Source organism: Bufo bufo, chromosome 5, assembly GCF_905171765.1.
Source record: "Bufo bufo chromosome 5, aBufBuf1.1, whole genome shotgun sequence".
Lineage (NCBI taxonomy): Eukaryota > Metazoa > Chordata > Amphibia > Anura > Bufonidae > Bufo > Bufo bufo.
Window position 1 is genome coordinate 430,014,407 of NC_053393.1, and position 12,542 is coordinate 430,026,948.

The following is a 12,542-nucleotide window of genomic DNA, read 5'->3' on the forward strand; positions in this document are numbered from 1 at the left end:
GCACTTCTTAGGCCGGGATAGCACAGGGGTTATCTGTATTATGATGTAATGTATGCTGAGATGAAGCCTATCACATGCTGGTTGCACGCAAATCCATTCTTAAGAATTGATTTGTCTGATCAAGCAGAGTTCTGCACCTTCAATGGGGTGTCCCCCGAAGCTGAGGACACTCCGATAGCCACGTGATTGACAAGGCTGGCCCTGACAATATGGCGCCGGTGCCACCGCTCTGAGTAGCGGTGCAAGCGTAGATGTTCTGCAACTGGAGCAGTGACTGAGCATGATTTCTGGGTAGTAGTGCATGAACAGTTGCTGCTCTGCTCGTGAAAGCAGAGCAGTGGCGCCAGGCGCAAGATCGTCAGGGCTGGCTGAGATTTCTGTCCCTGTCAGTCAAACCGCAGAGGGAGTTTCCTCAGCTTTGAGGACACCCTGTCTCAGGTGCAGAACTCTGCTTGATAAGACAAATTGGTTCTCCAGTTTCACCACATGCCTCTTACAGAACACAGTTTTGACGAATGAAACTCCGCCTTGTGGTGAACAGTTTGCAGCTTCATGGAAGTCGGGTGAAGAAACCAGCAGATGAATTGATGCCTTGTACATGCTCTTTAGATGGACACTTGCATTATATGTTGTCTTCTAATCTATAATTAGATGAAGGCTGATGTGGTAATGATGCCCCAGAGAGAGCTTGGCTCGCTCTGCTCAATATGTGTCAGAGACCGCTATTATTAGAATATCTTTTCTGCCAAGGAAGCTTCGAGAGATTTGTTCTATTTTGGGTTTGGGAAAAAGTGACATCTGGGGTCAGTAATGGAGAAAGAATCTTTTTCCGATTCAGTTGAATGAAGGATGGTTTTGTGTTTTCAGGACCCAGTCCCAGATTAAGCTGGGCATCAGAGCTATGTCGGCCGCACCTGCTAATTTTGGCGCTACGGACGATCGTCAATTGTTTATGGGGCCTTCTGAGATGAGGATTGAGCAAGTTAGGTTTAAACTGCCAAATCGTTCTCGGGGAGATAAGTTCCTCCCAGATGTTTGTGGTGGTGGGTTTCTCTCCTCTCTGCATTCACTGCATTTGTATGCATGTATGTGTGGAAGAGGGAGCTGTAGGCCGACATTTGTCTCATACGAATGGGACATGTCTGTTTTAGTACCTACTTTTATTTCCCATGTAATATAACTTCCAGAAGTTTATGAATGAATTGCCTGCAATACAGGTCCATCTGGGTGTTACTAGTTGGAGGAGGGGTGTCTCTGCACAGTGTGCCGCAATCCAGTCAGTGCTGCCAGTGTCACAATGTACAGCAACACACCGCCAACTGATGGACTTCTATTGCAAACTGCCGACAATTCATACATACATTTCTAGAAAGCAGGAATAATAGAGAAATGGCAAAAGAAAGAATTATACGTGGCATGTGCAGGGGCGGATTGGGTTTAAAGTGATGGGGCAGCAATACCGTAATACAGCACAAAATGCCACCCCTGCAAAACCAAATAACACAGTGCAGCATATAATAATGCAGCCCTTGCCACAGTACTCAACTGTATTTCCATCCTGAAGATGGCAATACCGTTGAATGCAGGAGGGAACCCGAGGCTGCTGCCTGAGTGCCTGGTGCTCGTAGCATTAATTAATGTTGAGAGCTTTAGATTATTCTGTACCCAGCTGGCAGCCGTGAGGAGGGCTCCAGCGTTACCCTGTAGAGTCTATGGCAAGTTTGCCCCAAAGATCTGCTTAGTTTTTATGTCACATGGACATATTGCAACTTAGCTATCCTCTAGCCTGGTCTGTTTTCTACGTTGTGTGACAAGAATACCTCATCTGAAAATGACCGAAGTACATCGGTGTTCTCTCTGGTTATGAGCCCTGCAATCATGTTTTCAACCAAACAAGTTTCTATTCATCATATATCTTAAGAATGGTGAGATTTAATTGTGTCTGAAGATAAGAAGCCATATGACGTATCTCCAGTAGCAGGGGATACCTGGAAGGAGCAATTGCTTTTTCTTTCGCCCAGCATGAATTATGATGTTCTATAGGAAAAGTATACATTTTCTCCTGCCTGCTATCAGTATTTGTGCTGTTTGGAAATATTTCCTTACATAATGATGATGGTTCTCGGTGCAGGACTGTGAGATCTTTGTGGAGCACAGTTTTTTTTGACTGTGGTTCCCTCTTCATGTTTTAAAATGTTAGTTTTGCTGATGGTTTGATTCTCTGCTGTGCACTTTTTCTGCATTATGCCATCTCGGTGTATGTCATTTTAATAACCTAGATTTCTTTTTTTTTTTCCTTTTTATAGACCCTATTTTGAAATGAAGGCAAAGTATTACCTGCAGCTTGAGGTTTGTACATCATTTTGTCTATAACCAATAACATGCTGCATCTTTAAAGGAACATCACACTTGAAGTCTATCATTTATACATGTTGTGTGCAATCTTTTTCAGGCTGTGGGGAGGCCCTTTAGGGAAGAACTCCCTGCACCCCTGACAATCATCTGTTTGATTGGCTTCGTTAAGCGCTATGGCCTCTTCTAGGCCAATGACTCCATGTTCATTGGCCACATGGCCTAGCACTAGGTCCAGCTCAACCGCATTCAAATAAATGGTCCTGGGTTTCAATACCAATCACAGCCACTATACAGTGTATGGCACTGTACTTGGTATGCTGTGAACAGGGGGCAGCGCTCCCTGTCTCTCCCTCTTCAAACGGTTTTGGGTGTTGGATCCCTGACGATACTGAGGATAGCTCAATATTTTACTCCTGGAAAACCCTTTAAGTAGGTTCAGGGGTGAACAGGCCACTGGTGCATCTTTTGGTTGCCCCAGCCACAACTGTACCCATGAGGTTTAGTAGTTTTGTGGTTTATCAATGTTTTTTTTTAAATAATCTTGCTCCTTGATGATATGCCATACCGATACAGCCGCATTTTCCATGACTCCGGAGGTGTTTTTCTTGTAGCCTTCTCTGTTTGGCTGCTGTCTGTACCCCGGATAGCAGTGAATTATCAATTGGGTGGTCCCTGGCTCTCAATGTCAAAGAAATATCACCTCAGCCAACACCAACCTTATAGTTCATTGCTATATGGGGCTGAAACTAAAGGTGGATTTACACGGCCTGATATTCAGGCAGATTATTGTGAGCATACGTTCCTGTGAACGCTCATTCCAGACAATCTGCCCTTCAGAAGCTACAGCCAATTGGCTTCTCCTCTCTCCGTCTAAATCCACCTTATCCGTATTTAGAGCATCCAAACTGGGCACTCTACACTCACCTAAAGAATTATTAGGAACACCTGTTCTATTTCTCATTAATGCAATTATCTAGTCAACCAATCACATGGCAATTGCTTCAATGCATTTAGGGGGGTGGTCCTGGTCAAGACAATCTCCTGAACTCCAAAACTGAATGTCAGAATGGGAAAGAATGGTGATTTATGCAATTTTGAGCGTGGCATGGTTGTTGGTGCCAGACGGGCCGGTCTGAGTATTTCACAATCTGCTCAGTTACTGGGATTTTCACGCACAACCATTTCTAGGGTTTACAAAGAATGGTGTGAAAAGGGAAAAACATCCAGTATGCGGCAGTCCTGTGGGCAAAAATGCCTTGTGGATGCTAGAGGTCAGAGGAGAATGGGCCGACTGATTCAAGCTGATAGAAGAGCAACGTTGACTGAAATAACCACTCGTTACAACCGAGGTATGCAGCAAAGCATTTGTGAAGCCACAACACGCACAACCTTGAGGCGGATGGGCTACAACAGCAGAAGACCCCACCGGGTACCACTCGTCTCCACTACAAATAGGAAAAAGAGGCTACAATTTGCACGAGCTCACCAAAATTTGACTGTTGAAGACTGGAAAAATGTTGCCTGGTCTGATGAGTCTCGATTTCTGTTGAGACATTCAAATGGTAGAGTCCGAATTTGGCGTAAACAGAATGAGAACATGTATCCATCCTCTGATGGCTACTTCCAGCAGGATAATGCACCATGTCACAAAGCTCGAATCATTTCAAATTGGTTTCTTGAACATGACACTGTACTAAAATGGCCCCCACAGTCACCAGATCTCAACCCAATAGAGCATCTTTGGGATGTGGTGGAACGGGAGCTTCGTGCCCTGGATGTGCATCCCTCAAATCTCCATCAACTGCAAGATGCTATCCTATCAATATGGGCCAACATTTCTAAAGAATGCTATCAGCACCTTGTTGAATCAATGCCATGTAGAATTAGGGGAGTTCTGAAGGCAAAAGGGGGTCAAACACCGTATTAGTATGGTGTTCCTAATAATTCTTTAGGTGAGTGTATAAGAAAAACAAAACCCCTGCTGGAGTCAGAGAAGAAATGTCTGAACGGTCTGCATCCAGTTGGAGTTCTGTGAAGACATGACAAGTCCTCCTAAGCTCAGTGTCTTGGGGCTCTGTAACAAAACAAAAATACATACATTTTTGCAGTGTTGGACCTATTTACTGTATATCAATTGACTATTCTCAAGTCTCCCTGAAAATGATTTTCAAAAGTAGGCAAATATGCTGCATGGGTAGACAATATTTATGAATGCTTATAGGTATGAATTGTGGTTACCTTTTTATTAAAAAGGTTCTCTGGGAATGATTTAAAATGGCCACAAGCAACCTGTCCTAGAATGTGAGAAGGACTGGTTGCCTCCACTTGCAGAGCTGCCTGCAGGATTGAGGGGACAGGGCCTCACTACACGCTACGCTCCAGCATTTTCATATACTACACATTGCTGAGTGTTCCTGTCAGGCTGTTCAACCATGATGACGTATCATAGACAAGATTGCATCATTGCCATCTACTGTATTTTTCGCCCCCAATAAGAAAAAAAACATTTTTCATTAGACCTAAGGTCAGACCAGCAATCAGACCCCCAATATTAATCAGATCTCAGCTCAGACCCCAAAGTGAACGACCCCCAATTAGACCTCAGATAAGAGCCCCAATATAAATGAGACCCCCATTCAGACCTCAGATCAGACCCCCGTGCCGCTCATCAGCCCCCTAGGCTCTCATCATCCCCCGCCCCCCCCCCAAGCCTCTTATTAGCCCCCTAGCCTCTCATCAGCCCCCCAGCAGACCCGACCCTACCACCAAGCGCATGCTGCGTCCGGTCCCCATCAGCAGGCACATGCTGTGGCAGCCGGGCTCTCCCTCTTCAGGTAACTGGGATGTCTGGTACATTGCAGGCAGCTGTTCCTATGCAGCGCATCCTGCGATGTACCGAGCATAAGCAATGCGCCGCACATTTTATATTAATTTGCCCTGTATTCGCCCCATAAGACGCACTAGCGTTTTCCCCCTATTTTAAGGGGGGGGGTGCGTCTTATGGGGTGAAAAATACGGTATGTGTAGAGCAGTGTAGTGAGTTCCCCAACCCATCTAGGCAGCTCTGCAAGTGGAGGCAACCAGTCCTGCTCACAGTGTAGGACAGGTGGCTTACGGCCAATTTTAAATTATTCCTGGAGAACGCTCTTTAATGACTTGTCTATCTCCAGCAACTGAAGAAAACTGTAGATGACCTTCAGGCCAAGCTTTCCCTGGCAAAGGGTGAATACAAGACTGCTCTGAAGAATCTTGAGATGATTTCTGATGAGATACATGAGCGGAGGCGATCTTCAGCTATGGGCCCCAGGGGACGTGGGGTCGGAGCCGAAGGCAGCAATTCAGTGGAAGATCTCTCAGCTTGCAAACTGGAATCAGACACAATTTCCAGTAGGTTTATTTTATTGTTGAAATTTTTGGCCACACCAACTTTTCCCTTCCCTCCTATGTTTATATTTCACTTGTCTTGAGTTATTTTGGTATTTTACAAAGCTAGGGTGGCAGCTTGGCTGGTAAACCACCTGCTTAACCAGTATTACCAGCAGAAAACCTGTGCCAATATTTAATTTGTACCGGCTACATTATTTGGCTATTAATTGTTTCTTCAGTAGCCAGGGCGGTATGAGATTCCTCGTTGCTACTAATAGCTGTATCCCAGGCTGTATAGCAGCTAGAAAGGAACAGGAACAGCGCTGGGTGCTTCTACCCGTTGTTTTAGCGATCAGCACCCAGATCACCACTAATGAAAACTTTTGACATGTCAGTTGATTGTAAACATAGGTACCTTTTAAGCAACCTCCTATGCTTTCCCTAGTAGTGACTATGGCTACCGTAAGATTATAATTCATTGGGCTGCATGGGGTATTTCAGATCTGGCACTGCTTCAGTCACGATGCAGATGTGAACAGAGCCTAACTTTGCCTTTACAATTGCCATAACTAAGTATTTAGATAAAATAGAGGTTTTGTAAATAAAATGGATTGCAAGGCCGGCCATTCTCTTAGGTCACTTTACAAGACGTGGCTGAAAACAAAACTTCGATAAGTAAAGGTTTATGCCTTCAAGCTGAGCCACCAGACTACGCCCTGTAAGTGAATCAAGGGTCGTATGTCTGCAGTCACAACATGGCATCCTGTGTTTACAGTGAAAGGGGATGACCTGACAAAAGCAAGTCAAGTGATCTGTTTGTTCTGCCGCACAGGAAAGAGCCGGCCTTGTTGCCTGCATGACTTTATCTGTTTACTGAATAGGAGTACACTTATTCTGGAGGTCGCTCTGCTCATTTTGTCTATTTTGTGACATAAGGTTTCCAGACAGCAGGTCATTTTCAGCAGAAAGTGTTTATCAGAACAAAGGTAGTTCTGCTTCCAGTGTAGTTGTAATTACATTTGGCTCAGATGAGAGACCCTTTTCTTTTCATTCAATGGGATGATTGTGTGTATAGATCATAAACAGGTTGTCTTGTCTTCGTTGGCATATCACCAGGATATGCTACCAATCTCTAAGATGGAGGGGGGGGGGGGGTCTAACTGGTGTGACTTTCATCCATCATTAGAACAAAGTGCCAGCTATAACAGAAAAGTGCCACACCACTGTTCTGATGGCTTTGCCCAACTTTCTCTGGGTAGCAGCATGGATGGCAGTGGACCATAAAGCCAGTCATATGCCTTTAAAGTGTATTTCCAGTCCAGCGTTTTTGAATTAGATTCACAAAGCTGCTGGATTTGTTTAAAATCCAATACCCTACCTTTCTTTACATCTCATTTCGTCTCAGGCTGTATTGATTTGTTTTAAACCCTAGTTGAATTCAATAGGTGCAGCTTGGAAATATCTGGAGGGCAAATAGCTGAACCATGAAACATACATACAGGGTTAGGACAAACTTGTTTGCCAAGGCTGGGGTTTCAGAATGTGCTTCCCACCTTTAGTCCCTAAAATTCAGCACAAGATCTATTAGTCATTCATTTAATTGCCTCCTTTTGTCCCAACCCCTCATTTCTACCAGTCCCTAGTATTCTTCGTTGTAATACATACTCCACATTTTCTTCCACCCCCCCCCCCCCCCTTCATGCCCAGTTTTGCCTGGAGACAATAAAAAATGTTTGCTTGAAGGGCGTGTTACCACCCAGGTTTCTGTTCTTCTCCTCCCATGTATAATAGAGAATATTCCCAAAGTATCCAGTGTGCTGCTTTCAGACTTATTCATACATATATTTCTTTCAGTGACCTCTGAGGTGTTTGAAGATGATAATCTCAGCAGTTTGGTTTCAGAAGAAGACTCTGAGACTCAGTCTCTATCAAGCTTTAGCTCTGGCCCAACAAGTCCTTCAGAAGTTCTGAGTCCTTTTCCTCCTGCAAACCGGCCGGGCAGCTTAGATTTATCAAGCCCCATGTCTCTTTCTGAGTTTGGGCTGATATCGCCTATTCTTGGTCCCCGAAGTGAATGCAGCGGGGCGTCCTCTCCTGAGTGTGATTTGGAAAGAGGTAAGCAAATAAGATGTGGGCACGTCGTGTTCAAATGACTGCATTATCTGGATTTCTGCATCACAACGGAACATGAACAAAGGCGTTTTTCAGTATATTTTACAGTGTTTAGTCAGTAATTATTAGTAATCGCTATTATCCGACTGCTTTATTTAGCCGTTTCTTTTGAAAAGTATATAAAAAGACATAATATCATCCCTGGGAAAATCATTCATATTGTGAACAGCACAAAGGGCCCATCACGTCACAGTAAAATCTTCATTTGGCCTGCTAAGGCTGTGTTCACATCCCCCTCAGGAGCTTCTTTCACAGATTCTGACTTAGTCTATGGGAAGAATAGAGCTGGATACAGCACTAATTTTCCTGTCAAAATGATAGACACCGCCACAGAACTGGGCAGGGCCGATTATAAGTCACTGGGGACCATACGTTACCTTTGGTGTGCAACAGATCAAGCTTTGGTTTGTGTTTATGATGGATACCTTGATGTGAACAGAACCTCACCCATACAGATAAAATGGAAAACCATACAAGAGCTACAAAATGTAAAAGGAGATGTCCCATAATGACAGCTTATAATCTGTCCACAGAATAAATGATGACCGCCACTGATGATGAAAATGGAGCCACTCCATTCTAATGGTAGACACAGGACTTCCCGTTCTTATGATCATTGCACTTGTGATCTTCACCGATCAGATACTTATCATCTATTTCGTGGATAGATGATAAATTGCCATTCTGTGCCTAACAATTTTTGGGGATTTTTCCCCCCTAAATTTAGGGAAATTGGCTTCTGCCTCATGAAATTAGAATAGTAGAAGCATAGGTTGAAGTAGATGGTTTTGTTATGTTATAGGGCTGGGGAACAGCTGGAACTTTCCTACCTAGCTAAAAACCAAGCTGTGTTCAGTTAGTGTCACTAAAGTGAATGCCCAACTTTTGACACCATGACATTTTTAGGTCCAACAATCTGTGTTAGTTAATATTTCAACATGTCTAATGCTGCAGTCTGATCTATGTTTTTCCGATGCATATCCTCATGCCCCCTGCTTTCCCTTCACAAAGTTCTAAAGCTAAATAATTCTGGTTTGCAGCCACGACTTGGGGGAGCTTTGTGCATACTGCTTTGTGGTTGAATCTGAGCTCCCCCTAGTGTTGACTGCACACTGCCAATTATTATTTATTTTTTTCATTTAACTTTTCTATGCAGCAGATTTAGCGTGCTCTATCTTCAATCGCCATACAGATATATATTAAGAATTTTGGACCTGTTTATTTTGTGAATAGGTATTCATTTTAAAATTATGATTTCAATATCAATTTACAGGTGTACAATGTGACAATCTTATTTTTCGATAACTAACAAGTTTTTATTTGTTCTATTTTTTTTTTATTTTTTTTTATAAAGGCAGTCGGGCAGAAGGGTCAGAAAGCAAAGCCCAGGACAGAATAAATAACAACAGCAGCAGTAACATTATTAAACCCAGAGCTTTGTCTGTGCTCGATAACAAGATGAAGCGACTGTCTTTGGAGTGTGCAGACCATGAAAGCAGCACAGACACAAAGAAATGTACGCGCTCTCAGTCCATTGCTCCACCAGCGCTGGTCAATCCAGTGTGAACAATGTAACATACGGATTACAGAGCAGACTGCCTGTGCCAACAACTTTCTCTCAGCACATGCTGTGCCTACTGCTGGGATGTAACCTGGTTTGAAGGATGGATGCGTAGCATGAGCCGGTGTGATGAAGCAAGTACAGATGGCTTTGGCAGCAGGCATCTACTCTGTTTGCTGCCCTAATTCACCATATATCTAGGAATTAGGGCCGAAAAGCAAGATATCGATTAATTACAGCAATAATTGAAACAATGCATCTGAGAGTCTTTTTGCCAAATGGGAGAAGTCCCAAAATGAGCGTTAGTAGCAAGGTTTTTCTGTTTCTCGAGTCTTTGCTATATATGACTGTGTTCTTGAGTGGTGAAGCCGAGATTCTGCAGTCCAGTGTATAATATGCACCTACGTCTCCCATTGAATGTCATGTAATGTGAAGTAAGCCTTTATTATAGAAGTCATTTTCTTAAACTTGAATCAGTCTAGATCTACATAGATCTCATTATTCATCTTTGGTCCTGAGCACTTTCTTCGAGTACTTGATAAATATCAGTATTTATCACCAGCTGTTAGTTCGCCAAGAAGACTAGCCATAGTCATCTGTGAAGCCATCGAAGTAGATCTAGTTAGAGCAGCATTTCATGTACCAGTGTTAAACAAAAGTACTTTGGAGTGAACTGCGCCAATAAAGCTCTCAATAAATTCTGTGCATCTTTAGGCTGCCTTAAAGACGGAAAATTAAATCTACACTTGCTATGACCAGGTGTAGTTTTGTCGCACTTTTCATTCCATTTTCTGGATTTAGAATTTATTTGGTGGAGCATTTTTGACCGCGCCTCTCCAACTTAACGCCCCCACATTTTGGCAAAGTGGCAATAACTGAAAAAAACAAATGCAAATGTTACAGCATCCCCATTGTATCAGTCATCGATAAGTCGAACGACGCCTGGCGGTTCTATATAACTAGACTCCGCTATCCTATAGAAGATACTCCCTCAATAAAATGTTCTGCATCAGGATTGTTCCACCATGGTCATCTTACCTACCTGCACACTCCAGTCATTTTAGCTACATACTTTACTGAGGCACGCAAGTCCATTAGTTAAAAAAGTAATTCTCTTTTGAAAACTGCACTTTTTTTGAAGTACAACTTTATACTCCAATTTGCTACATGTTAAAAATATGAGAAATGATGGATGTATAAGAGTCATCTGTTGTCTGTCATATTAAATGTGTTTTACTTGATTGTGGGCAAAGGATGCAGATTATCCACAGCTATTTTTGTACCAGCTACCTGGATAAATGACTGACTGACTGCTCACTGTATTTAATGGACTTCTACCATGTGCCATAGAGATACTACTATTCCTGATAACTTTCCAACAGTTATACAATATATGAATACAAAAAGCAATGGTTACTTGATAAGGCCATGTACATGTTGAGAAGAAACACTACGGTGTCATTCATGGTAACCCTTTCCAACCTTGGCTCAGCTAGAGTCTAATTGGTTTCTCTAAACATGATTGTCCTTATTGGCTTTAGTTTGTCTACGGTATATGGCCTCATTAGCAAGTGTAAATATTGGGTAAGCAATATGGGATGATTGGTCGAAGTTCTGAGAAGTCTTCTCAGTTCCATGTTCATGCTGTATCTTGGCCCAGATATATAATACAAGTAAACGACCTGTGGCCACCCTGTTTGGTGCATGGTCTTACTGAGGAGGCCATGATACTGCTCTCTGGAGACAGTGGAGTCCATGCTGCTAGCTTGTAGTAGCTGCATAATAAGCTAGCTTGTTTTCTATGTTATCCAACTGTTTGCCTTGTATCATTCCCACTTTACTATTACTGGAATGTGACCTTTCCCCTGTTATCTGTTTTGTGTCACAACTTGTATGTTTCTTATAGAGTTAAGTGTATTAAAGGGTGTTTCATGCAATTCAAATTTACATATTTCCAGTTATTCTTACAACCACACATGTTGAAAGGTTGTCTTCAGAAACTGACAGGAAACATATATTTACACATATACACAGTGGGACCCCCACCCATTATGAGAATTGGTGTCTCTTGTCCCCCATCTGAATTAGGGCTCATGCACACGAACGTATTTTCTTTTCGTGACCGTTCCGTTTTTTTTTTTTGCAGACTGTATCCGGAACTGCAAAAAAAAAAAACCACGGAAGTTACTCAGTTTGCCTTCCGTTTCCGTATGTCCATTTTGCAAAAAAATAGAACATGTCCTATTATTGTCCGCATTACTGACAAGGATAGTACTGTTCTGTTAGGGGCCAACTGTTCCGTTCCGCAAAATACGGAATGCACACAGACGTTATCCGTATTTTTTGCAGATACATTTTTTGTGAACTGCAAAATATATACGGTCGTGTGCATGAGCCCTTAGGCTCCATTCAAAGTCTTTGGGACTGATGGAGACAGTTGAGCACTGTTCTCCCATAAAGATTGACTGAAGCACTCCATGCAAACAGGGGAAATGGGACCCCTTTTGTCATCACCGGTGGGGATCCCAGTGTTAGGACCCAGAGTAATCATATGTTTATTACCTATCCTGAGGATGTGATAACGTCTTTTGTGGGGAAACCCCTTGAAGGGGGTTGTTAAAGATAATTAAAAAGTTCAGACTACCCCTACAATGTCTTAAGGAAAAATCATATACCCACCCCTTACTCCAGCGCCATTTCCTGTGGTGCTCCTCCGGTACCCCCTCTGCTTGGTTACAAACAGCAGTAGGAATACCATAGGAGCGCTGCTGTTTATAAACGCAAGGATACGGCCTGTGACCATCACAGCCAATCACTGTCCTCAGTGGTCTACAGCTACAGGGATTGGCTGCAGTGGTGATGTGCCAAATCCTGGCATGGCACTTTTGCTGTTTTGTAAAGAACCATCCCCACCAGGGAGTACCGGAGGAGTTGCAGCAGAAAACAGCGCTAGAGTACGGGGTGAGTGTATGATTTTTATTTATTTATTTATTTTAAACTGTTGTAGGGGTTGTCCAGGATTTTCAATTATCTTGGACATCCTTTTTTAATTCACAACAGATATATCCCAATTAATGTAAAATATTTC

The 12,542-nt window shown here is 42.9% G+C and overlaps 1 protein-coding gene across 1 annotated transcript in view; it reads left to right on the top strand.

Annotated features, from left to right (window-relative positions):
• SH3BP5 (SH3 domain binding protein 5) overlaps positions 1–11,391 on the top strand; it is an 81,273-nt gene extending 69,882 nt beyond the window's left edge. The window contains exons 6-9 of the mRNA XM_040433477.1: positions 2,307–2,349; positions 5,526–5,742; positions 7,576–7,836; positions 9,248–11,391. Coding sequence (XP_040289411.1) covers positions 2,307–2,349; positions 5,526–5,742; positions 7,576–7,836; positions 9,248–9,459 — 733 coding nt within the window. The 3' untranslated portion in view covers positions 9,460–11,391. The remainder of the gene's footprint in view (positions 1–2,306; positions 2,350–5,525; positions 5,743–7,575; positions 7,837–9,247) is intronic.
• The last annotated feature ends 1,151 nt before the right edge of the window (positions 11,392–12,542 follow it).